Source organism: Pleurodeles waltl, chromosome 1_1, assembly GCF_031143425.1.
Source record: "Pleurodeles waltl isolate 20211129_DDA chromosome 1_1, aPleWal1.hap1.20221129, whole genome shotgun sequence".
In the NCBI taxonomy this organism is placed as follows: Eukaryota; Metazoa; Chordata; class Amphibia; order Caudata; family Salamandridae; genus Pleurodeles; species Pleurodeles waltl.
In genome coordinates this window covers 614796231-614822622 of record NC_090436.1, presented here as the reverse complement: position 1 = coordinate 614822622, position 26392 = coordinate 614796231, and the positions used below count along the sequence as shown (strand labels likewise).

General features: G+C 49.2%; 1 protein-coding gene across 1 annotated transcript in view; it reads right to left on the bottom strand.

Annotated features, from left to right (window-relative positions):
- WDR36 (WD repeat domain 36) overlaps positions 1 to 26392 on the bottom strand; it is a 543291-nt gene that overhangs the window by 439845 nt on the left and 77054 nt on the right. The window contains exon 4 of the mRNA XM_069226458.1: positions 23001 to 23118. Coding sequence (XP_069082559.1) covers positions 23001 to 23118 — 118 coding nt within the window. The remainder of the gene's footprint in view (positions 1 to 23000; positions 23119 to 26392) is intronic.

Here is a 26392-nt window from a genome sequence, read left to right as displayed (position 1 = left end):
ACGTAGTTTATCGAAGTTTTGACTATCTTTCCGTCCCGAAACCCGGAGCGAAAAGGAACACGTCCGAACCCGAGGGCGGAAAAAAAAACAATCTAAGATGGAGCCGACGCCCATGCGCAATGGAAGCAAAGAGGAGGAGTCCCTCGGTCTCGTGACTCGAAAGACTTCTTCGAAGAAAAACAACTTGTAACACTCCGACCCAACACCAGATGGCGGACTGTGCACAACATGTGTATCTGCAGCAACAGATGCCATCGAACTTTAGTATTTAAGGGCTTCCCTGAACCTAAGAATTGAGATTCCTGCAACTTACCGAAGAAGAAGACTGCTGAGCTGAAAACCCCTGCAGAAGAAGATAGAAGACACCAACTGCTTTGGCCCCAGTCCTACCGGCCTGTCTCCTGCCTTCTAAAGAAACCTGCTCCAGCGACGCTTTCTCCAGGACCAGCGACCTCTGAATCCTCAGAGGACTGCCCTGCTTCAAGAGGAACAAGAAACTCCTGAGGACAGCGGCCCTGTTCCAAAAAGACTGCAACTTTGTTTCAAAGAGCAGACTTAAAGACCCCTGCAACTCCCCGCAAGAAGCGTGAGACTTGCAACACTGCACCCGGCGACCCCGACTCGACTGGTGGAGAACCAACACCTCAGGGAGGACCCTCCGGCGACTCCGAGACCGTGAGTAACCAAAGCTGTCCCCCCTGAGCCCCCACAGCGACGCCTGCAGAGGGAATCCAGAGGCTCCCCCTGACCGCGACTGCCTGAACCTAAAGTCCCGACAGCTGGAAAAGACCCTGCAGCCCCCAGCCCCTGAAGGAACGGAACTTCTGTGCAGGAGTGACCCCCCAGGAGGCCCTGTCCCTTGCCCAGGTGGTGGCTACCCCGAGGAGCCCCCCCCTTGCCTGCCTGCAACGCTGAAGAGATCCCTTGATCTCTCATTGATTTACATTGAAAACCCGACGCTTGTTTCTACACTGCACCCGGCCGCCCCAGTGCCGCTGAGGGTGTACTTTTTGTGTGAACTTGTGTCCCCCCCGGTGCCCTACACAACCCCCCTGGTCTGCCCTCCGAAGGCGCGGGTACTTACCTGCTGGCAGACCGGAACCCGGGCACCCCCTTCTCTCCATAGCAGCCTATGCGTTTTGGGCACCTCTTTGACCTCTGCACCTGACCGGCCCTGAGCTGCTGGTGTGGTAACTTTGGGGTTGCTCTGAACCCCCAACGGTGGGCTACCTTGGACCCAAACTTGAACCCCGTAGGTGGTTTACTTACCTACAAAAACTAACAAATACTTACCTCCCCCAGGAACTGTTGAAAATTGCACTGTCTAGTTTTAAAATAGCTATATGTGTTTTATTTGAAAAGTATATATGCTATTGTGATTATTCAAAGTTCCTAAAGTACTTACCTGCAATACCTTTCATGCAAAGTATTACATGTAGAATTTGAACCTGTGGTTCTTAAAATAAACTAAGAAAATATATAAAAATATATTGCAATAAAATGTACACTGGCATCAGTGTACATTTATTGTGTTGAGAAGTTTAATACCAAACTTCCCAGTTTTCAGTGTAGCCATTATGGTGCTGTGGAGTTCGTGTTTGACAGACTCCCAGACCATATACTCTTATGGCTACCCTGCACTTACAATGTCTAAGGTTTTGCTTAGACACTGTAGGGGCACAGTGCTCATGCACTGGTGCCCTCACCTATGGTATAGTGCACCCTGCCTTAGGGCTGTAAGGCCTGCTAGAGGGGTGACTTATCTATACTGCATAGGCAGTGTGAGGTTGGCATGGCACCCTGAGGGGAGTGCCATGTCGACTTACTCGTTTTGTCCTCACCAGCACACACAAGCTGGCAAGCAGTGTGTCTGTGCTGAGTGAGGGGTCCCCAGGGTGACATAAGATATGCTGCAGCCCTTAGAGACCTTCCCTGGCATCAGGGCCCTTGGTACCAGGGGTACCAGTTACAAGGGACTTACCTGGATGCCAGGGTGTGCCAATTGTGAAAGCAAAAGTACAGGTTAGGGAAAGAACACTGGTGCTGGGGCCTGGTTAGCAGGCCTCAGCACACTTTCAATTCAAAACATAGCATCAGCAAAGGCAAAAAGTCAGGGGGTAACCATGCCAAGGAGGCATTTCCTTACAATACCCGACCCCAAGACCCTGGAAAGTAGGAGTAAAGTACAACTATTTCCCCAAACACACAGTAAAGTCGTGATAGAGGATTTTGCAAAGACCACACAGACTGCAAAGCACTGAAGACGGATTCCTGGACCTGAGGACCTGCAAAGGAAGGGGACCAAGCCCAAGAGTCGCAAAAGTGTCCGGGGGGGAGGGGGGGGTGAATAGGAGCCCACTAAACCCTGGATGAAGGTGCAAAATAGCTGCCTCTGGATGGAAGAAGCTGAAGATTCTGCAACAACGAAAGGTGCTAGGAACTTCTCCTTCGTGCAGAAGATGTCTCACGGAGTGCTGGAGAATGCAGAGTTGTTTCCTTGGCAAAGTACCGCAAACAAGCCTTGCTAGCTGTAAGAGTCGTGGTTGAAGAAAAAGAGTGCTGCCCGGGCCCAGGAAGGACCAGGATGTCGCCACTTGGGAGAGGAGATAGAGGCAACGTAGAGAGCCCACGCACAAGAAGGTAGCACTGCAGAAGTCCTTGAACACAGGTTCAAGAAATCTGAACACAGTGGTCGTTCCAGCACTGCAAAAGAGGGTCTGTAGGAAGTTGGCTCTGTATGCACTATTTCAAAGTAAGGAATAGTATGCACAGAGTCCAAGGGTTCCCCTTAGAGGTACGATAGTGGCAAAAAGAGATAATACTAATGCTCTATTTTGTGGTAGTGTGGTCGAGCAGTAGGCTTATCAAAGGAGTAGTGTTAAGCATTTGTTGTACATACACACAGGCAATAAATGAGGAACACACACTCGGAGACAAATCCAGCCAATAGGTTTTGTTATAGAAAAATATATTTTCTTAGTTTATTTTAAGAACCACAGGTTCAAATTTTACATGTAATATCTCATTTGAAAGGTATTGCAGGTAAGTATTTTAGGAACTTTGAATCATTTCATTAGCATGTATACTTTTCACATAAAACACAATAAGCTGTTTTAAAAGTGGACACAGTGCAATTTTCACAGTTCCTGGGGGAGGTAAAGTAATGTTAGTTTTCACAGGTAAGTAAGTCACTTACAGGTTTCAGTTTTTGGTCCAAGGTAGCCCACCGTTGGGGGTTCAGAGCAACCCCAAAGTTACCACACCAGCAGCTCAGGGCCGGTCAGGTGCAGAGGTCAAAGAGGTGCCCAAAACGCATAGGCTTCAATGGAGAGAAGGGGGTGCCCCGGTTCCAGTCTGCCAGCAGGTAAGTACCCGCGTCTTCGGAGGGCAGACCAGGGGGGTTTTGTAGGGCACCGGGGGGGGACACAGGTCAGCACAAAAAGTACACCCTCAGCAGCGCGGGGGCGGCCGGGTGCAGTGTGCAAACACGCGTCGGGTTTGTAATGGTTTTCAATGAGAGATCAAGGGATCTCTTCAGCGTTGCAGGCAGGCAAGGGGGGGCTCCTCGGGGTAGCCACCACCTGGGCAAGGGAGAGGGCCTCCTGGGGGTCACTCCTGCACAGGAGTTCCGTTTCTTTAGGTGCTGGGGGCTGCGGGTGCAGGGTCTTTTCCAGCCGTCGGGAAAGGGAGTTCAGGCAGTCGCGGTCAGGGGGAGTGTAGGAAGTTGGCTCTGTATGTGCTATTTCAAAGTAAGGAATAGCATGCACAGAGTCCAAGGGTTCCCCTTAGAGGTAAAATAGTGGTACAAATAGATAATACTAATGCTCTATTTTGTGGTAGTGTGGTCGAGCAGTAGGCTTATCCAAGGAGTAGTGTTAAGCATTTGTTGTACATACACATAGACAATAAATGAGGTACACACACTCAGAGACAAATCCAGCCAATAGGTTTTTGTATAGAAAAATATCTTTTCTTAGTTTATTTTAAGAACCACAGGTTCAAATTCTACATGTAATATCTCATTCGAAAGGTATTGCAGGTAAGTACTTTAGGAACTTCAAATCATCAAAATTGCATGTATACTTTTCAAGTTATTCACAAGTAGCTGTTTTAAAAGTGGACACTTAGTGCAATTTTCACAGTTCCTAGGGGAGGTAAGTATTTGTTAGGTTAACCAGGTAAGTAAGACACTTACAGGGCTTAGTTCTTGGTCCAAGGTAGCCCACCGTTGGGGGTTCAGAGCAACCCCAAAGTCACCACACCAGCAGCCCAGGGCCGGTCAGGTGCAGAGTTCAAAGTGGTGCCCAAAACGCATAGGCTAGAATGGAGAGAAGGGGGTGCCCCGGTTCCGGTCTGCTTGCAGGTAAGTACCCACGTCTTTGGAGGGCAGACCAGGGGGGTTTTGTAGGGCACCGGGGGGGACACAAGCCCACACAGAAATTTCACCCTCAGCAGCGCGGGGGCGGCCGGGTGCAGTGTAGAAACAAGCGTCGGGTTCGCAATGTTAGTCTATGAGAGATCTCGGGATCTCTTCAGCGCTGCAGGCAGGCAAGGGGGGGGTTCCTCGGGGAAACCTCCACTTGGGCAAGGGAGAGGGACTCCTGGGGGTCACTTCTCTAGTGAAAGTCCGGTCCTTCGGGTCCTGGGGGCTGCGGGTGCAGGGTCTCTCCCAGGCGTCGGGACTTTGGATTCAAAGAGTCGCGGTCAGGTGAAGCCTCGGGATTCCCTCTGCAGGCGGCGCTGTGGGGGCTCAGGGGGGACAGGTTTTGGTACTCACAGTATCAGAGTAGTCCTGGGGTCCCTCCTGAGGTGTTGGATCTCCACCAGCCGAGTCGGGGTCGCCGGGTGCAGTGTTGCAAGTCTCACGCCTCTTGCGGGGAGCTTGCAGGGTTCTTTCAAAGCTGCTGGAAACAAAGTTGCAGCCTTTCTTGGAGCAGGTCCGCTGTCCTCGGGAGTTTCTTGTCTTTTCGAAGCAGGGGCAGTCCTCAGAGGATGTCGAGGTCGCTGGTCCCTTTGGAAGGCGTCGCTGGAGCAGGATCTTTGGAAGGCAGGAGACAGGCCGGTGAGTTTCTGGAGCCAAGGCAGTAGTCGTCTTCTGGTCTTCCTCTGCAGGAGTTTTCAGCTAGGCAGTCCTTCTTCTTGTAGTTGCAGGAATCTAATTTTCTAGGGTTCAGGGTAGCCCTTAAATACTAAATTTAAGGGCGTGTTTAGGTCTGGGGGGTTAGTAGCCAATGGCTACTAGCCCTGAGGGTGGGTACACCCTCTTTGTGCCTCCTCCCAAGGGGAGGGGGTCACAATCCTAACCCTATTGGGGGAATCCTCCATCTGCAAGATGGAGGATTTCTAAAAGTTAGAGTCACTTCAGCTCAGGACACCTTAGGGGCTGTCCTGACTGGCCAGTGACTCCTCCTTGTTTTTCTCATTATTTTCTCCGGCCTTGCCGCCAAAAGTGGGGCCTGGCCGGAGGGGGCGGGCAACTCCACTAGCTGGAGTGTCCTGCTGGGTTGGCACAAAGGAGGTGAGCCTTTGAGGCTCACCGCCAGGTGTGACAATTCCTGCCTGGGGGAGGTGTTAGCATCTCCACCCAGTGCAGGCTTTGTTACTGGCCTCAGAGTGACAAAGGCACTCTCCCCATGGGGCCAGCAACATGTCTCGGTTTGTGGCAGGCTGCTAAAACTAGTCAGCCTACACAGATAGTCGGTTAAGTTTCAGGGGGCACCTCTAAGGTGCCCTCTGGGGTGTATTTTACAATAAAATGTACACTGGCATCAGTGTGCATTTATTGTGCTGAGAAGTTTGATACCAAACTTCCCAGTTTTCAGTGTAGCCATTATGGTGCTGTGGAGTTCGTGGTTGACAAACTCCCAGACCATATACTCTTATGGCTACCCTGCACTTACAATGTCTAAGGTTTTGTTTAGACACTGTAGGGGTACCATGCTCATGCACTGGTACCCTCGCCTATGGTATAGTGCACCCTGCCTTAGGGCTGTAAGGCCTGCTAGAGGGGTGTCTTACCTATACTGCATAGGCAGTGAGAGGCTGGCATGGCACCCTGAGGGGAGTGCCATGTCGACTTACTCGTTTTGTCCTCACTAGCACACACAAGCTGGCAAGCAGTGTGTCTGTGCTGAGTGAGAGGTCTCCAGGGTGGCATAAGACATGCTGCAGCCCTTAGAGACCTTCCTTGGCATCAGGGCCCTTGGTACTAGAAGTACCAGTTACAAGGGACTTATCTGGATGCCAGGGTCTGCCAATTGTGGATACAAAAGTACAGGTTAGGGAAAGAACACTGGTGCTGGGGCCTGGTTAGCAGGCCTCAGCACACTTTCAATTGTAAACATAGCATCAGCAAAGGCAAAAAGTCAGGGGGCAACCATGCCAAGGAGGCATTTCCTTACACAACCCCCCCCCAAACGAAAGAGGATGAGACTAACCTTTCCCAAGAGAGTCTTCATTTTCTAAGTGGAAGAACCTGGAAAGGCCATCTGCATTGGCATGGGCAGTCCCAGGTCTGTGTTCCACTATAAAGTCCATTCCCTATAGGGAGATGGACCACCTCAACAGTTTAGGATTTTCACCTTTCATTTGCATCAGCCATTTGAGAGGTCTGTGGTCAGTTTGAACTAGGAAGTGAGTCCCAAAGAGGTATGGTCTCAGCTTCTTCAGGGACCAAACCACAGCAAAGGCCTCCCTCTCAATGGCACTCCAACGCTGCTCCCTGGGGAGTAACCTCCTGCTAATGAAAGCAACAGGCTGGTCAAGGCCATCATCATTTGTTTGGGACAAAACTGCCCCTATCCCATGTTCAGAGGCATCAGTCTGCACAATGAACTGCTTAGAATAATCTGGAGCTTTTAGAACTGGTGCTGAGCACATTGCTTGTTTCAGGGTGTCAAAGGCCTGTTGGCATTCCACAGTCCAGTTCACTTTCTTGGGCATTTTCTTGGAGGTGAGTTCAGTGAGGGCTGTCACAATGGATCCATATCCCTTCACAAACCTCCTGTAATACCCAGTCAAGCCAAGGAATGCCCTGACTTGAGTCTGGGTTTTTAGAGCTACCCAGTCCAGAATAGTCTGGATCTTGGGTTGGAGTGGCTGAACTTGGCCTCCACCTACAAGGTGTCCCAAGTAAACCACAGTTCCCTGCCCTATCTGGCATTTGGATGCCTTGATAGAGAGGCCTGCAGATTGCAGAGCCTTCAAAACCTTCTTCAGGTGGACCAGGTGATCCTGCCAGGTGGAGCTAAAGACAGCAATATCATCAAGATAAGCTGTGCTAAAGGACTCCAAGCCAGCAAGGACTTGATTCACCAACCTTTGGAAGGTGGCAGGGGCATTCTTTAAACCAAAGGGCATAACAGTAAACTGATAATGCCCATCAGGTGTGGAGAATGCTGTTTTCTCTTTTGCTCCAGGTGCCATTTTTATTTGCCAGTACCCTGCTGTCAAGTCAAAGGTACTTAAGAATTTGGCAGCACCTAATTTGTCTATGAGCTCATCAGCTCTTGGAATTGGATGAGCATCTGTCTTGGTGACAGAATTGAGCCCTCTGTAGTCCACACAAAACCTCATCTCTTTCTTTCCATCTTTGGTGTGAGGTTTGGGGACTAAGACCACTGGGCTATCCCAGGGGCTGTCAGAGCGCTCAATTACTCCCAATTCCAGCATCTTGTGGTCTTCCACCTTGATGCTTTCTTTAACATGGTCAGATTGTCTAAAGATTTTGTTCTTGACAGGCATGCTGTCTCCTGTGTCCACATCATGGGTACACAGGTGGGTCTGACCAGGGGTTAAGGAGAAGAGTTCAGGAAACTGTTGTAGGACTCTCCTACAATCAGCTTGCTGTTGGCCAGAGAGGGTGTCTGAGTAGATCACTCCATCTACTGTGCCATCTTTTGGGTCTGATGACAGAAGATCAGGGAGAGGTTCACTCTCTGCCTCCTGATCCTCATCTGTTACCATCAACAGATTGACATCAGCCCTGTCATGGAAGAGCTTAAGGCGGTTCACATGGATCACCCTCTTGGGGCTCCTGCTTGTGCCCAGGTCCACCAGGTAGGTGACCTGACTCCTCCTTTCTAGTACTGGGTAAGGGCCACTCCATTTGTCCTGGAGTGCCCTGGGAGCCACAGGCTCCAGAACCCAGACTTTCTGCCCGGGTTGGAACTCAACCAGTGCAGCCTTTTGGTCATACCAAAACTTCTGGAGCTGTTGGCTGGCCTCAAGGTTTTTGGTTGCCTTTTCCATGTACTCTGCCATTCTAGAGCGAAGGCCAAGTACATAGTCCACTATGTCCTGTTTAGGCTCATGGAGAGGTCTCTCCCAGCCTTCTTTAACAAGGGCAAGTGGTCCCCTTACAGGATGACCAAACAGAAGTTCAAAGGGTGAGAATCCTACTCCCTTCTGTGGCACCTCTCTGTAAGCGAAAAGCAGGCATGGCAAGAGGACATCCCATCTCCTTTTGAGTTTTTCTGGGAGCCCCATGATCATGCCCTTTAATGTCTTGTTGAATCTCTCAACTAAGCCATTAGTTTGTGGATGGTATGGTGTAGTGAATTTATAAGTCACCCCACACTCATTCCACATGTGCTTTAGGTATGCTGACATGAAGTTGGTACCTCTGTCAGACACCACCTCCTTAGGGAAACCCACTCTGGTAAAGATACCAATGAGGGCCTTGGCTACTGCAGGGGCAGTAGTCAACCTATGGGGAATAGCTTCAGGATACCTGGTAGCATGATCCACTACTACCAGGATATACATATTTCCTGAGGCTGTGGGAGGTTCCAGTGGACCAACTATGTCCACACCCACTCTTTCAAAGGGAACCCCCACCACTGGAAGTGGAATGAGGGGGGCCTTTGGATGTCCACCTGTCTTACCACTGGCTTGACAGGTGGGGCAGGAGAGGCAAAACTCCTTAACCATGTTGGACATATTGGGCCAGTAGAAGTGGTTGACTAACCTCTCCCACGTCTTGGTTTGTCCCAAATGTCCAGCAAGGGGAATGTCATGGGCCAATGTTAGGATGAACTTCCTGAACAGCTGAGGCACTACCACTCTCCTAGTGGCACCAGGTTTGGGGTCTCTGGCCTCAGTGTACAGGAGTCCATCTTCCCAATAGACCCTATGCGTTCCATTTTTCTTGCCTTTGGACTCTTCAGCAGCTTGCTGCCTAAGGCCTTCAAGAGAGGGACAGGTTTCTTGTCCCTTACACAGCTCCTCCCTTGAGGGTCCCCCTGGGCCTAAGAGCTCAACCTGATAAGGTTCAAGCTCCAAAGGCTCAGTTCCCTCAGAGGGCAGAACTTCTTCCTGAGAAGAGAGGTTCCCTTTCTTTTGCTGTGTTGTAGTTGGTTTCCCAACTGACTTTCCTGTTCTCTTGGTAGGCTGGGCCATTCTTCCAGACTCCAGCTCTACTTGTTCACCCTGTGCCTTGCATTGTGCTCTTGTTTTCACACACACCAGTTCAGGGATACCCAGCATTGCTGCATGGGTTTTTAGTTCTACCTCAGCCCATGCTGAGGACTCCAGGTCATTTCCAAGCAGACAGTCCACTGGGATATTTGAGGAGACCACCACCTGTTTCATGCCATTGACCCCTCCCCATTCTAAAGTAACCATTGCCATGGGATGTACTTTTCTCTGATTGTCAGCGTTGGTGACTGTGTAAGTTTTTCCAGTCAGGTATTGGCCAGGGGAAACCAGTTTCTCTGTCACCATGGTGACACTGGCACCTGTATCCCTCAGGCCCTCTATTCAAGTCCCATTAATTAAGAGTTGCTGTCTGTATTTTTGCATGTTAGGCGGCCAGACAGCTAGTGTGGCTAAATCCACCCCACCCTCAGAAACTAGAATAGCTTCAGTGTGGACCCTGATTTGCTCTGGGCACACTGTTGATCCCACTTGGAGACTAGCCATACCAGTGTTACCTGGATGGGAGTTTGGAGTGGAACCTTTCTTGGGACAGGCCTTGTCTCCAGTTTGGTGTCCAGGCTGTTTACAGCTATGACACCAGGCCTTTTTGGGATCAAAGTTTTTACCCTTGTACCCATTGTTTTGTGAAGAGGCTCTGGGCCCACCCTCCTGTGCAGGTTTTTGGGGGCCTGTAGAAGACTCTTTACTATTTTTAGTTTTGGTTGTCTCATCACCCTTCCCCTGGGGAGTCTTTGTGACCCCTTTCTTTTGGTCACCCCCTGTTGAAGTCTTGGACACCCTTGTCTTGACCCAATGGTCCGCCTTCTTTCCCAATTCTTGGGGAGAAATTGGTCCTAGGTCTACCAGATGCTGATGCAGTTTATCATTGAAACAATTACTTAACAGGTGTTCTTTCACAAATAAATTGTACAGCCCATCATAATTACTTACACCACTGCCTTGAATCCAACCATCTAGTGTTTTCACTGAGTAGTCAACAAAGTCAACCCAGGTCTGGCTCGAGGATTTTTGAGCCCCCCTGAATCTAATCATATACTCCTCAGTGGAGAATCCAAAGCCCTCAATCAGGGTACCCTTCATGAGGTCATAAGATTCTGCATCTTGTCCAGAGAGTGTGAGGAGTCTATCCCTACACTTTCCTGTGAACATTTCCCAAAGGAGAGCACCCCAGTGAGATCTGTTCACTTTTCTGGTTACACAAGCCCTCTCAAAAGCTGTGAACCATTTGGTGATGTCATCACCATCTTCATATTTAGTTACAATCCCTTTAGGGATTTTCAACATGTCAGGAGAATCTCTGACCCTATTTATGTTGCTGCCACCATTGATGGGTCCTAGGCCCATCTCTTGTCTTTCCCTCTCTATGGCTAGGATCTGTCTTTCCAAAGCCAATCTTTTGGCCATCCTGGCTAACAGGAGGTCATCTTCACTGAGAGCATCCTCAGTGATTTCAGAAATGTGGGACCCTCCTGTGAGGGACTCACTATTTCTGACTAACACAGTTGGAGACAGGACTTGAGGGGTCCTGTTCTCCCTATTTAGGACTGGAGGAGGGACATTGGCCTCCAAGTCACTAATTTCTTCCTCTGTGAGGTCATCATCAGAGGGGTTGGCTTTTTCAAACTCTGCCAACAGCTCCTGGAGCTGAATTTTGGTAGGTCTGGAGCCAATGGTTATTTTTTTGATATTACAGAGAGACCTTAGCTCCCTCATCTTAAGATGGAGGTATGGTGTGGTGTCGAGTTCCACCACATTCATCTCTGTATCAGACATTATTTTGCTAAAAGTTGGAAGACTTTTTAAAGAATCTAAAACTGTTTCTAGAATCTAATTTCAAACCTTTAACAAACTTTTAAACTCTAAAAGACAATGCTAAACAGGGACTTAACACACAAGGCCCTAGCAGGACTTAAGAATTTAGAAAAATTTTAAATTGCAAAAATGAATTTCTAATGACAATTTTGGAATTTGTCGTGTGATCAGGTATTGGCTGAGTAGTCCAGCAAATGCAAAGTCTTGTACCCCACCGCTGATCCACCAATGTAGGAAGTTGGCTCTGTATGTGCTATTTCAAAGTAAGGAATAGCATGCACAGAGTCCAAGGGTTCCCCTTAGAGGTAAAATAGTGGTACAAATAGATAATACTAATGCTCTATTTTGTGGTAGTGTGGTCGAGCAGTAGGCTTATCCAAGGAGTAGTGTTAAGCATTTGTTGTACATACACATAGACAATAAATGAGGTACACACACTCAGAGACAAATCCAGCCAATAGGTTTTTGTATAGAAAAATATCTTTTCTTAGTTTATTTTAAGAACCACAGGTTCAAATTCTACATGTAATATCTCATTCGAAAGGTATTGCAGGTAAGTACTTTAGGAACTTCAAATCATCAAAATTGCATGTATACTTTTCAAGTTATTCACAAGTAGCTGTTTTAAAAGTGGACACAGTGCAATTTTCACAGTTCCTAGGGGAGGTAAGTATTTGTTAGGTTAACCAGGTAAGTAAGACACTTACAGGGCTTAGTTCTTGGTCCAAGGTAGCCCACCGTTGGGGGTTCAGAGCAACCCCAAAGTCACCACACCAGCAGCCCAGGGCCGGTCAGGTGCAGAGTTCAAAGTGGTGCCCAAAACGCATAGGCTAGAATGGAGAGAAGGGGGTGCCCCGGTTCCGGTCTGCTTGCAGGTAAGTACCCGCGTCTTCGGAGGGCAGACCAGGGGGGTTTTGTAGGGCACCGGGGGGGACACAAGCCCACACAGAAATTTCACCCTCAGCAGCGCGGGGGCGGCCGGGTGCAGTGTAGAAACAAGCGTCGGGTTCGCAATGTTAGTCTATGAGAGATCTCGGGATCTCTTCAGCGCTGCAGGCAGGCAAGGGGGGGGTTCCTCGGGGAAACCTCCACTTGGGCAAGGGAGAGGGACTCCTGGGGGTCACTTCTCTAGTGAAAGTCCGGTCCTTCGGGTCCTGGGGGCTGCGGGTGCAGGGTCTCTCCCAGGCGTCGGGACTTTGGATTCAAAGAGTCGCGGTCAGGGGAAGCCTCGGGATTCCCTCTGCAGGCGGCGCTGTGGGGGCTCAGGGGGGACAGGTTTTGGTACTCACAGTATCAGAGTAGTCCTGGGGTCCCTCCTGAGGTGTTGGATCTCCACCAGCCGAGTCGGGGTTGCCGGGTGCAGTGTTGCAAGTCTCACGCCTCTTGCGGGGAGCTTGCAGGGTTCTTTCAAAGCTGCTGGAAACAAAGTTGCAGCCTTTCTTGGAGCAGGTCCGCTGTCCTCGGGAGTTTCTTGTCTTTTCGAAGCAGGGGCAGTCCTCAGAGGATGTCGAGGTCGCTGGTCCCTTTGGAAGGCGTCGCTGGAGCAGGATCTTTGGAAGGCAGGAGACAGGCCGGTGAGTTTCTGGAGCCAAGGCAGTAGTCGTCTTCTGGTCTTCCTCTGCAGGAGTTTTCAGCTAGGCAGTCCTTCTTCTTGTAGTTGCAGGAATCTAATTTTCTAGGGTTCAGGGTAGCCCTTAAATACTAAATTTAAGGGCGTGTTTAGGTCTGGGGGGTTAGTAGCCAATGGCTACTAGCCCTGAGGGTGGGTACACCCTCTTTGTGCCTCCTCCCAAGGGGAGGGGGTCACAATCCTAACCCTATTGGGGGAATCCTCCATCTGCAAGATGGAGGATTTCTAAAAGTTAGAGTCACTTCAGCTCAGGACACCTTAGGGGCTGTCCTGACTGGCCAGTGACTCCTCCTTGTTTTTCTCATTATTTTCTCCGGCCTTGCCGCCAAAAGTGGGGCCTGGCCGGAGGGGGCGGGCAACTCCACTAGCTGGAGTGTCCTGCTGGGTTGGCACAAAGGAGGTGAGCCTTTGAGGCTCACCGCCAGGTGTGACAATTCCTGCCTGGGGGAGGTGTTAGCATCTCCACCCAGTGCAGGCTTTGTTACTGGCCTCAGAGTGACAAAGGCACTCTCCCCATGGGGCCAGCAACATGTCTCGGTTTGTGGCAGGCTGCTAAAACTAGTCAGCCTACACAGATAGTCGGTTAAGTTTCAGGGGGCACCTCTAAGGTGCCCTCTGGGGTGTATTTTACAATAAAATGTACACTGGCATCAGTGTGCATTTATTGTGCTGAGAAGTTTGATACCAAACTTCCCAGTTTTCAGTGTAGCCATTATGGTGCTGTGGAGTTCGTGGTTGACAAACTCCCAGACCATATACTCTTATGGCTACCCTGCACTTACAATGTCTAAGGTTTTGTTTAGACACTGTAGGGGTACCATGCTCATGCACTGGTACCCTCGCCTATGGTATAGTGCACCCTGCCTTAGGGCTGTAAGGCCTGCTAGAGGGGTGTCTTACCTATACTGCATAGGCAGTGAGAGGCTGGCATGGCACCCTGAGGGGAGTGCCATGTCGACTTACTCGTTTTGTCCTCACTAGCACACACAAGCTGGCAAGCAGTGTGTCTGTGCTGAGTGAGAGGTCTCCAGGGTGGCATAAGACATGCTGCAGCCCTTAGAGACCTTCCTTGGCATCAGGGCCCTTGGTACTAGAAGTACCAGTTACAAGGGACTTATCTGGATGCCAGGGTCTGCCAATTGTGGATACAAAAGTACAGGTTAGGGAAAGAACACTGGTGCTGGGGCCTGGTTAGCAGGCCTCAGCACACTTTCAATTGTAAACATAGCATCAGCAAAGGCAAAAAGTCAGGGGGCAACCATGCCAAGGAGGCATTTCCTTACAGGGAGCCTCGGGATTCCCTCTGCAGGCGTCGCTGTGGGGGCTCAGGGGGGACAACTTTGGTTACTCACAGTCGTAGAGTCGCCGGAGGGTCCTCCCTGAAGCGTTGTTTCTCCACCAGTCGAGTCGGGGTCGCCGGGTGCAGTGTTGCAAGTCTCACGCTTCTTGCGGGGAGTTGCAGGGGTCTTTAAATCTGCTACTTGAAACAAAGTTGCAGTTCTTTTGGAGCAGTGCCGCTGTCCTCGGGAGTTTCTTGGTCTCTTGGAAGTAGGGCAGTCCTCTGAGGATTCAGAGGTCGCTGGTCCTGGAGAAAGCGTCGCTGGAGCAGGGTTCTTTAGAAGGCAGGAGACAGGCCGGTAGGACTGGGGCCAAAGCAGTTGGTGTCTTCTTTCTTCTTCTGCAGGGGTTTTCAGCTCAGCAGTCTTCTTCTTCGGTAAGTTGCAGGAATCTAAATTCTTAGGTTCATGGGAGCCCTTAAATACTAAATTTAAGGGCGTGTTTAGGTCTGGGGGGTTAGTAGCCAATGGCTACTAGCCCTGAGGGTGGGTACACCCTCTTTGTGCCTCGTCCCAAGGGGAGGGGGTCACATCCCTAATCCTATTGGGGAATCCTCCATCTGCAAGATGGAGGATTTCTAAAAGTTAGAGTCACTTCAGCTCAGGACACCTTAGGGGCTGTCCTGACTGGCCAGTGACTCCTCCTTGTTTTTCTCATTATTTTCTCCGGCCTTGCTGCCAAAAGTGGGGGCCGTGGCCGGAGGGGGCGGGCAACTCCACTAGCTGGAGTGTCCTGCGGTGCTGGCACAAAGGGGTGAGCCTTTGAGGCTCACCGCCAGGTGTGACAGCTCCTGCCTGGGGGAGGTGTTAGCATCTCCGCCCAGTGCAGGCTTTGTTACTGGCCTCAGAGTGACAAAGGCACTCTCCCCATGGGGCCAGCAACATGTCTCGGTTGTGGCAGGCTGCTGGAACTAGTCAGCCTACACAGATGGTCGGTTAAGGTTTCAGGGGGCACCTCTAAGGTGCCCTCTGGGGTGTATTTTACAATAAAATGTACACTGGCATCAGTGTGCATTTATTGTGCTGAGAAGATTGATACCAAACTTCCCAGTTTTCAGTGTAGCCATTATGGTGCTGTGGAGTTCGTGTAAAACAGACTCCCAGACCATATACTCTTATGGCTACCCTGCACTTACAATGTCTAAGGTATTGCTTAGACACTGTAGGGGCACAGTGCTCATGCACTGGTGCCCTCACCTAGGGCATAGTGCACCCTGCCTTAGGGCTGTAAGGCCTGCTAGAGGGGTGACTTATCTATACCTGCATAGGCAGTGAGAGGCTGGCATGGCACCCTGAGGGGAGTGCCATGTCGACTTACTCGTTTTGTTCTCACCAGCACACACAAGCTGGCAAGCAGTGTGTCTGTGCTGAGTGAGGGGTCTCCAGGGTGGCATAAGACATGTTGCAGCCCTTAGAGACCTTCCTTGGCATCAGGCCCTTGGTACCAGGGGTACCACTTACAAGGGACTTATCTGGATGCCAGGGTGTGCCAATTGTGGAATCAAAAGTACAGGTTAGGGAAAGAACACTGGTGCTGGGGCCTGGTTAGCAGGCCTCAGCACACTTTCAATTCAAAACATAGCATCAGCAAAGGCAAAAAGTCAGGGGGTAACCATGCCAAGGAGGCATTTCCTTACAGGGTCCCACGGCACCGGAGATCAACTCAGGGAGCTGAGCATCGCAGGGCAGAGTGCTGGGGGCCTAGGCTTGGCTATACATGCAGGATTTCGTGGAAATGTGCACAGAAGCCCTTGTAGCTGCAGTTCACACGGTGCACAGGATTACTGTCAGGAGAGGGGAGGCAAAGACTTACCTCCTCCAAATTTGGACAGTTGGACCACTGGACAATCTGGGTCACTTGGGTCCACCACCTGTGTTCCAGCGGCCAAGCTTGTCAGGATGAGAGGGGTCCCTGAGTACCGGTGACGCTGAAGTTTGGTGCCTGCTGAAGCAGAGGGAAGATTCCGTCGACCCACTGGAGATTTCTTTGTGGCTTCCAGTGCAGGATGAAGGCAGGCAGCCCCCAAAGCATGCACCACCAGGAAACACTCGATAAAGCCGGCAGGATTAGGCGCTACAATGTTGCTGGTAGTCTTCTTGCTGCTTTGTTGCAGTTTTGCAGGTGTCCTGGAGCAGTCAGCGGTCGATCCTTGGCAGAAGTCGAAGAGAGAGGTGCAAAGGAACTCTGGTGAATTCTTGCAAGTCGTTATCTGAGGAAAAGCCCACTGGAGAGACCCTAAATAGCCCTCAGAGGAGGATTGGCCACCTAGTCAGGTAAGCACCTATCAGGAGAGGTCTCTGAAGTCACCTGCTGGAACTGTGCCCCCACACCTCTGGATCCAAGATGGCAGAGGTCTGGGACACACTGGAGGAGCTCTGGGCACCACCCCTGGGGTGGTGATGGACAGAGGAGTGCTCACTCCCCTTTCCTTTGTCCAGTTTCAAGCCAGAGTAGGGACTGGGGGTTCCCAAAGCCGGTGTAGACTGGCTTATGCAAGGAGGGCACCATCTGTGCCCTTCAAAGCATTTCCAGAGGCTGGGAGAGGCTATCCCTCCCCAGCCTTTAACACCCTCTCTCAGAGGAAATTCTTTGTTCTACCTTCCTGGGACTTGGCTGCCCAGACCCCAGGAGGGCAGAACCCTGTTTGTTGGGTGGCAGCAGTGGTAGCTGCAGAGAAAACCCCAGAGAGCTGGTTTGGCAGTACACGGGGTCCATAGTGGAGCCCCCGGGATGCATGGAATTGGCTCCCCAATATAAGATTTGGAATGGGGGGACAATGCCATGATCTTAGACATGTTACATGGCCATATTCGAAGTTAAAATTGTGAAGATACATGTAGGCATTGACCTATATGTAGTGCACGTGTGTAATGGTGTCCCTGCACTCACAAAGTCCGGGGAAATGGCCCTGAACTATGTAGGAGCACCTTTGCTAGTGCAAGGGTGCCCTCACACTTAGTAACTTTGCACCTAACCTTCAGCAAGTGAAGGTTAGACATATAGGTAACTTATAAGTTACTTAAGTGCAGTGAAAATGGCTGTGAAATAACGTGTGCGTTATTTCACTCAGGCTGCAGTGGCAGTCCTGTGTAAAGGTTTGTCTGAGCTCCCTATGGGTGCCAAACAAATGCTGAAGCCCATAGGGATCTCCTGGAACCCCAATACCCTGGGTACCTATGTACCATATACTGGGGAATTATAAGGGTGTTTCAGTGAGCCAACTGAAATTGGTAAAAGTAGTCACTAGCCTATAGTGACAAATTTAAAGGCAGAGAGAGCATAAGCACTGAGGTTCTGGTTAGTAGAGCCTCAGTGGCACAGTTAGTCACTACACAGGTATACACATTCAGGCCACAAACTATGAGCACTGGGGTCCTGGCTAGCAGGATCCCAGTGAGACAGGCAAAAACAATCTTACATACATGTAAAAATGGGGGTAACATGCTAGGCAAGATGCTACTTTCCTACAAGCATGGCCTGACCTACATTGGCTTGTTGGCATGCTAGCACATCAACCCTGGAGTGTTTTGTGAATGTGTGTGGTGTAGACTGTGTAGCTGCCATACAAAATGTCAGCTTCATCCTCTTCCACCTCTGCTACTATGGCCTCCCTATTGCTGAGGATGGAGCCTTGGTCTTTGCAGATGGTTTTGGTGCAGAACCAGAGGGCGGGGAAGCTGAAGTAGCTTTTTGATACCGACCATGGCCTGGTGGCAGTGGTGGACCGGCGACCTCGAGAAGGGACCTAAAAGTATTTTTTACAGTATTATGGTGGGTGGGATGGGCCACGGTACTCACCGGTTGATCAGAGGTGATCTTGTGGCTTTCTACGTCCGACTGGATGTCAGAGTCCGAGTGTCTTGGATAGAGAGAGACTCTTCTTCTTGTGCAGGCTCCTCTTGTGCATGCACCTCATCAAATATGTCTGGGGTGTTGTCCGCAGTCTTGTACGCCATTTCCAAACGACGTGCTGTTCGATCCCAAAGGGTCTTGTTTGATCAGAAGGATTTGCAGGCATTGCAGTCATCTACCCGATAATTGCGGGAGAGGCAGTGATTGCACACGAGATGCTAGTCGGTGTGCAGGAATTTTCTGTGGCACCAAGTGGAGAAGCGGAATACAGTCCTTTCCTTCAGTATAGCATATCCATTGGTGCCACGTGAAAAGTAGGCCCGAGTTGGTCGTTAGCGCCCTGAAGGGCGGGCGGTCAGTGCCCGACTAGATGTATTAACAAGAGCACCAACATGGAAGAAGCAGGAGCGATAACAATACAGTTGTAAAAGGTTAACATGAGAGACAGAATTCAAACTGGAGCGAGTCGAAAGACGAAGCAGAGACACAAGTCCGTACCTGTTGTCGTAGAGAAAACAATCTAACAAAGGAGTCAATGCCCATGCTCAACATCACTGAGAGGAGGAGTTATTCAATCCTCTGACTCGCAACACTTCTTCGGAAAAAAAAAAAAAAAACTATCACCACTCTGGACCCAACACTCGATTGCAGGAGTATGCAAAGTATATGTATCTACAGCCACATATGCCATCGAACATGAAGTTCTTATGGCATTTCTGTTAGTATGACTGTCCATCCTCAAAAGAATTAAGACTAGCTTCAACAAAGAAGTGTGCCCCATACTTGCAGGGGCTGCAGTGTGAATTACTTGGGAATGTGCAGAAGTGAAACTCTGGCATGGAGAATGCTGCCAATCTACGAAATCCTGAAAAACAAAGACAGCAAGATAACCTTCTACAATGTGTCCTTTCTCCCACCCACAATAGTGAGCAGCAGGTGGCACTATCTGTAAGGAAATGCCTCCTTGGCATGGTTGCCCCCTGACTTTTTGCCTTTGCTGATGCTATGTTTACAATTGAAAGTGTGCTGAGGCCTGCTAACCAGGCCCCAGCACCAGTGTTCTTTCCCTAACCTGTACTTTTGTATCCACAATTGGCAGACCCTGGCATCCAGATAAGTCCCTTGTAACTGGTACTTCTAGTACCAAGGGCCCTGATGCCAAGGAAGGTCTCTAAGGGCTGCAGCATGTCTTATGCCACCCTGGAGACCTCTCACTCAGCACAGACACACTGCTTGCCAGCTTGTATGTGCTAGTGAGGACAAAACGAGTAAGTCGACATGGCACTCCCCTCAGGGTGCCATGCCAGCCTCTCACTGCCTATGCAGTATAGGTAAGACACCCCTCTAGCAGGCCTTACAGCCCTAAGGCAGGGTGCACTATACCATAGGTGAGGGTACCAGTGCATGAGCATGGTACCCCTACAGTGTCTAAACAAAACCTTAGACATTGTAAGTGCAGGGTAGCCATAAGAGTATATGGTCTGGGAGTTTGTCTAACACGAACTCCACAGCACCATAATGGCTACACTGAAAACTGGGAAGTTTGGTATCAAACTTCTCAGCACAATAAATGCACACTGATGCCAGTGTACATTTTATTGTAAAATACACCACAGAGGGCACCTTAGAGGTGCCCCCTGAAACTTAACCGACTATCTGTGTAGGCTGACTAGTTTTAGCAGCCTGCCACAAACCGAGACATGTTGCTGGCCCCATGGGGAGAGTGCCTTTGTCACTCTGAGGCCAGTAACAAAGCCTGCACTGGGTGGAGATGCTAACACCTCCCCCAGGCAGGAATTGTCACACCTGGCGGTGAGCCTCAAAGGCTCACCTCCTTTGTGCCAACCCAGCAGGACACTCCAGCTAGTGGAGTTGCCCGCCCCCTCCGGCCAGGCCCCACTTTTGGCGGCAAGGCCGGAGAAGATAATGAGAAAAACAAGGAGGAGTCACTGGCCAGCCAGGACAGCCCCTAAGGTGTCCTGAGCTGAAGTGACTCTAACTTTTAGAAATCCTCCATCTTGCAGATGGAGGATTCCCCCAATAGGGTTAGGATTGTGACCCCCTCCCCTTGGGAGGAGGCACAAAGAGGGTGTACCCACCCTCAGGGCTAGTAGCCATTGGCTACTAACCCCCCAGACCTAAACACGCCCTTAAATTTAGTATTTAAGGGCTACCCTGAACCCTAGAAAAATTAGATTCCTGCAACTACAAGAAGAAGGACTGCCCAGCTGAAAACCCCTGCAGCGGAAGACCAGAAGACGACAACTGCCTTGGCTCCAGAAACTCACCGGCCTGTCTCCTGCCTTCCAAAGATCCTGCTCCAGCGACGCCTTCCAAAGGGACCAGCGACCTCGACATCCTCTGAGGACTGCCCCTGCTTCGAAAAGACAAGAAACTCCCGAGGACAGCGGACCTGCTCCAAGAAAAGCTGCAACTTTGTTTCCAGCAACTTTAAAGAACCCTGCAAGCTCCCCGCAAGAAGCGTGAGACTTGCAACACTGCACCCGGCGACCCCGACTCGGCTGGTGGCGATCCAACACCTCAGGAGGGACCCCAGGACTACTCTGATACTGTGAGTACCAAAACCTGTCCCCCCTGAGCCCCCACAGCGCCGCCTGCAGAGGGAATCCCGAGGCTTCCCCTGACCGCGACTCTTTGAACCTAAAGTCCCGACGCCTGGGAGAGACCCTGCACCCGCAGCCCCCAGGACCTGAAGGACCGGACTTTCACTGGAGAAGTGACCCCCAGGAGTCCCTCTCCCTTGCCCAAGTGGAGGTTTCCCCGAGGAATCCCCCCCTTGCCTGCCTGCAGCGCTGAAGAGATCCCGAGATCTCTCATAAACTAATATTGCGAATCCGACGCCTGTTCCTACACTGCACCCGGCCGCCCCCGCGCTGCTGAGGGTGAAATTTCTGTGTGGACTTGTGTCCCCCCCGGTGCCCTACAAAACCCCCCTGGTCTGCCCTCCGAAGACGCGGGTACTTACCTGCAAGCAGACCGGAACCGGGGCACCCCCCTTCTCTCCATTCTAGCCTATGTGTTTTGGGCACCACTTTGAACTCTGCACCTGACCGGCCCTGAGCTGCTGGTGTGGTGACTTTGGGGTTGCTCTGAACCCCCAACGGTGGGCTACCTTGGACCAAGAACTGAGCCCTGTAAGTGTCTTACTTACCTGGTTAACCTAACAAATACTTACCTCCCCTAGGAACTGTGAAAATTGCACTAAGTGTCCACTTTTAAAACAGCTATTTGTGAATAACTTGAAAAGTATACATGCAATTTTGATGATTTGAAGTTCCTAAAGTACTTACCTGCAATACCTTTCGAATGAGATATTACATGTAGAATTTGAACCTGTGGTTCTTAAAATAAACTAAGAAAAGATATTTTTCTATACAAAAACCTATTGGCTGGATTTGTCTCTGAGTGTGTGTACCTCATTTATTGTCTATGTGTATGTACAACAAATGCTTAACACTACTCCTTGGATAAGCCTACTGCTCGACCACACTACCACAAAATAGAGCATTAGTATTATCTATTTTTACCACTATTTTACCTCTAAGGGGAACCCTTGGACTCTGTGCATGCTATTCCTTACTTTGAAATAGCACATACAGAGCCAACTTCCTACACTATCCAAGTCTCCACTTAAGGTTGAGCAATTGTGTGGAAATAATGTATGAATTATAAAGCATTCAAGTTTCAACCTGTTCAAGAAAACATATTATTGTTCCCCTTGCAAGGTAATATCAAATGTATTTTGAGACACAAAACGTCACCCCTGTGAATGTTAACTGCAATATTACATCAGATGAGTGAAATGGTAAAGAGACATGTAACTTCAGTTTTGTTGCAACTGTCAGCAGACGTCCCCATTAGACCTTCTCCCACCACTATTTATGCTGTGTGCAAGTAACCTTGAACCCTTTAGGTTTTATTTTGAGTCTTGAACATATCTTCTACAGCAGAATTACACCAACCTACACAACCATCAAAATTGCACTTGATTTAATGTTCACATTAGGCCAGATATGATCTACAGAAAAAAGGGAGAGGGTGTCTTCCCATTTTCTAGAACATTTTAAATTTTCAGAGAAAAATGCAACTAAAAAGTATAATCAGGTGTTTTTATGGTTGTATATTTTGAGGTCTGGCGTCAGTGAACACATTAGATTTTACTAAAATGGCATACATTATCAATATATGCACAACATTTACTAATAAGGCCCAGTCCACTTCACCCCCGGGTCTGTTATTGCGCATTAACAGTTTTATTCCATTCACCACAACATAGCGCAATGGGTCAAAGCCCACTTTAGCCATTGCCTAGCCTTACTGTGAGTGATGGTATTTTGTGCTTCCACAAGGACTTAATCTGCATACAAAGTAGGTCGCTATAGTGCCATGGATGCTATGGCAATGTGTGCTTTTTTATATTAAAAAATAACTTTTGCTTTTAGCCATTTTTTTAAATTGTTGAAGGCCTGGTATCTCCCCATACAATAATGTTTACAAAAGCCATCACATAAGAAAAGAAGTATCAACTGACAAAGCTGACCACCGATGCATATTTTAAATATTATTTAGAATCTATATACTGGGCTACGCTCATAGTCCGTATATGAATTGTAACCCACACAGAGGCTTCTTCTACATGGCTTTAGAGCATTATCAGCAAACACAGATTAATGCCTACAATTCAATGAGGTCTCAATCTCATGCAAACTTTTAAAATCGGTGAAAATCATTCTGATCTCATTCCTTTTTCATTGAAGTTCACACTATTTCATCAGTTTCCTCCTATGGCACCAAGTAAGAAAGACTAATTGAAATATTACTGCTTTAGCAAACAGAACTTACAAATGCAATATATGTGGTTTCTAAAAATTCTGGCTCTGGCTAAATTATTTCCCAAACACGATCTTACCTTCAGACTGGACATCCCAAATGATGAGTATGTTATCCTTGTCCACAGAAATCACATGATCACCAAATGGTTGCAGAAGGTGGATTTCAGCATTGTGGCCTACATATGTATGAACAACCTGCAATTTAAGCACATACTTTCAAATGATTATGTGACCAAAATTAAAGAATACAATCTAATAATACAACATGATCGCAGATGATAAATGAAAGGCCAAAGTGCAAATTATGTTGATATGACAAGCATAGGTGAAGTGTTAGCGTGTGGGGCTCACGTAATCAACATTTTGCCTTTCATATAAAGCCTTGCTCTTTGAAGGGGGAATCGGAATGGTTTACATCTGAAGAAAATAACCTGATAAAATAAGTGAAAAGGATGTTTGAGAAAAAGACAAGCCATTCTTAAGTGCTTGTAAAACAAGAAGCATCTATTAAACAGCAGAAGGGACATTCTCTATCAATCAATCAAAGCATTTGTAAAGCGCACTACTTACCCGTGAGAGGGTCTCAAGGCGCAGAAGGTGGGGTGGGTAGGGTTTGGTGGAGGAGTCAGGGGGGTGCTGCTACTGCTCGAACAACCATGTCTTGAGGTGTCTCCTGAACGTTAGTAGGTCTTGTGTCTGTCGCAGGTGGATAGGAAGAGTCTTCCACGTCTTTGCGGCAAGGTGGGAGAACGATCTCAGCGGAGCAAAACTGTAGGGTCGGGGTGTAGGGGACCCGTCTGTTGAGGTTGAGGTTTGGTACTGCTATCAGGAAAGCTGACTTGCACCTGGGGTTACCAGACTGGTTCAAGAATGGCTCCTTGGCAGTTATTATATATCTGAAAATGCAAGTTCTAGGACTAAAGTATGGATGCACGTCTTAGACAGTGTTCTGTACTTGATAGTACAAGATACTATGCAGCAAAATAATTTCATAGTTCTCCAGCCGACTGATTACTTTGGGTTTGGGGATCCATTGGGGCGGGCCTAGAAGGGTCCCCTCATTGGGCCTTGCAATGGTCTGCCACGTGACAGATACTTCCTGCTTTTGAGGTATGTGTGCGTGTGGAGGGGTTGAGTTTGTGAACCATTTTATGTTTCTTATTGTTTTCTATCTGCTGGACTACTGTGCACCCCCCCCTCCTTTTCCCCACGCTTTATAGAGAACCACCCTAACTCCTCATGTGTACTCCTATGAAAGATAATTCAACGGCCCATCTTCGAGTGGCCTGCTGGATAAGAATAAACGGGGGTAGTTTTAAAACATGCCAAGAGACTGGGGCAGATCTCCTACTCCTTCAGGAGACTCATCTCCTAGGCACAGAGGTCTCCTGTCTGGCCCGGTTTGGCTACACTCAGGATTACCATTCTGGGTTTGAGGGGGTTCACAGGGTACAGGCATTCTAATCAAAAACACGTTCCCCTCTAATATGTTAAGACATGGGTCGACCATTAGGGCAGATACACAGCGGCAAATGGCACATTGTATGGAGAACATCTTGTTCCTATGTGTTTACGCTCCTCCCTTTCTTATTCAATCCTTTGTTGATTTAATAATAGGACACGGGGGCACTATCCTGGAGGGAGTAATAGTACTGGAGGCGATTGAAATGGCGTTATAGATCACTGCTTGGACCGCTGGTGCACTCATGGCCCTTCCATGCAGATCGGTAGATCCCTCTTAGCTTCTTTCATACCTGCGTTAGGTTTAGTTAATGTCTGGAGTGCACACTAACGCTCTGTGGAAGGATACACCTTTTTCTCCACAGCACATGGCTCCTTTCCCCGCCTAGATTACTTCTTTGCCCTGCATACTCATATCATATCATATATATTGTCACGCATTTTCACAAAGTTTCTGATACTGCTATCCTAGCACATGGGGCTATCTGATCAATTACCAGTGGCCACTGGAATCTGCATCGGACGGCAGCATCTGCTGTTTCTCTAGCGCCTTTCACCATGGCATTTGCAGCATACAGACTATTGGTTGCATATTACACGTTCCACTGAAGATTATTTTGCACACAATACTGGCTTCGTGGCGTCTGCAGTAACACTATGGAAGACTCTAAAGCCCGTGCTATTTGGGGGGAGGGGGGTGGGAATATTAGTTACTCCACCGGGGAGCAGTGCTGTCGGGTGCAGGACCTGGTGGATCCTGAATCTCAGATAGTTGGTCTGGAGGCGATGGGTCGCCGGGAGGATGGCCATTCAGCACAACAATTGAGACTCATGCAGCAACAGTACCAGCAGCTACTGCTGGAGGAGGCTATACAGTCTTGGCAGGCGGACCAGAGCCACGTTTACCAATGGGGGGGACAAATCAAGAAAAACGTTCCATCAATTATGTCAAGTTGCCTGTTATTGTTTTATCCTAAGCCGGCCCTGCCCCCAGATGAACACTTGTCCTATCGCCCAATTTCCCTCTTGAATTTGGAAGTAAAGATTTTAGCAAAAGCGTTGGCAAACAGGCTGGTGAGTCTCACTCCTGAACTAGTGCTCCAGATCAGGCTGGCTTTATGCCTCTTCGGGGCATACCCCATAATGTCTGGCACCTATATAACACCATGTACCTTGCAGATCGATTGGAGGGTCCGGTAGCGGTTCTCCTTGCGGATTCTGACAAGGCATTTCATTCTGTTGGTTGGGAACACTTATTCCAACTACTCTAATGCTTGAATTTTGGTTCTAAATTCTTATCCTACGTTAAAGCTCCTGTACACAGACTTAACAGTGACGGACCAGGTGGCTAGTGCCCAATCAGATCCTTTTCCAATGCGGCGGAGGACGAGGCAGGGTTGCCCCTGCTGTTCACTCTTGCTATAGAGCCTATGGCATGTGGGTGGTGAGGATAGATGCCCAAGTTAATGGCTTTGAGTGGAGGGAGGGACTCTTCGAGCGAACAGCCCTCTGCCAACAATGATCTATTCTTCCTGACTGCCCGAGACTTTGGGACCTCATATTCTCCAAATCATGCGTATTTTAATGGAAACTCCCGCCTATCCCTTAATGTGTCAACAACCACAGTGCTCCCAGTGGAAGTTGCCGTCAGGACTTCGGATGGGCGCCCGAGTTGATGACTGCCTCGGCTGGGTTCAAGTTTTTGGCAGTCATTGTGTCACCTGATGCAGCACTGGCATGGTCCCGTGGCTTGGAGCCAGTTCTGATTCACTTGAAGTAGGATGTCAAAGTTTGGTCGGTCTTACCCCGGTCCATGACTGGTAGGTCGGTATATATATTTTTTTAATTCTATCCCTGTCCCGGTTTCTATACTAGCTTCAAAATATTCTTTATGAAATCCGGCAGTACTGGTTTCAATTCAATTCTTAATGGCATCCTCTGGATAAATGCTTTCACTCGACCTTCCATGGGGGGGGGGGGGGGGATCACGGCGGCATACACTGATTCC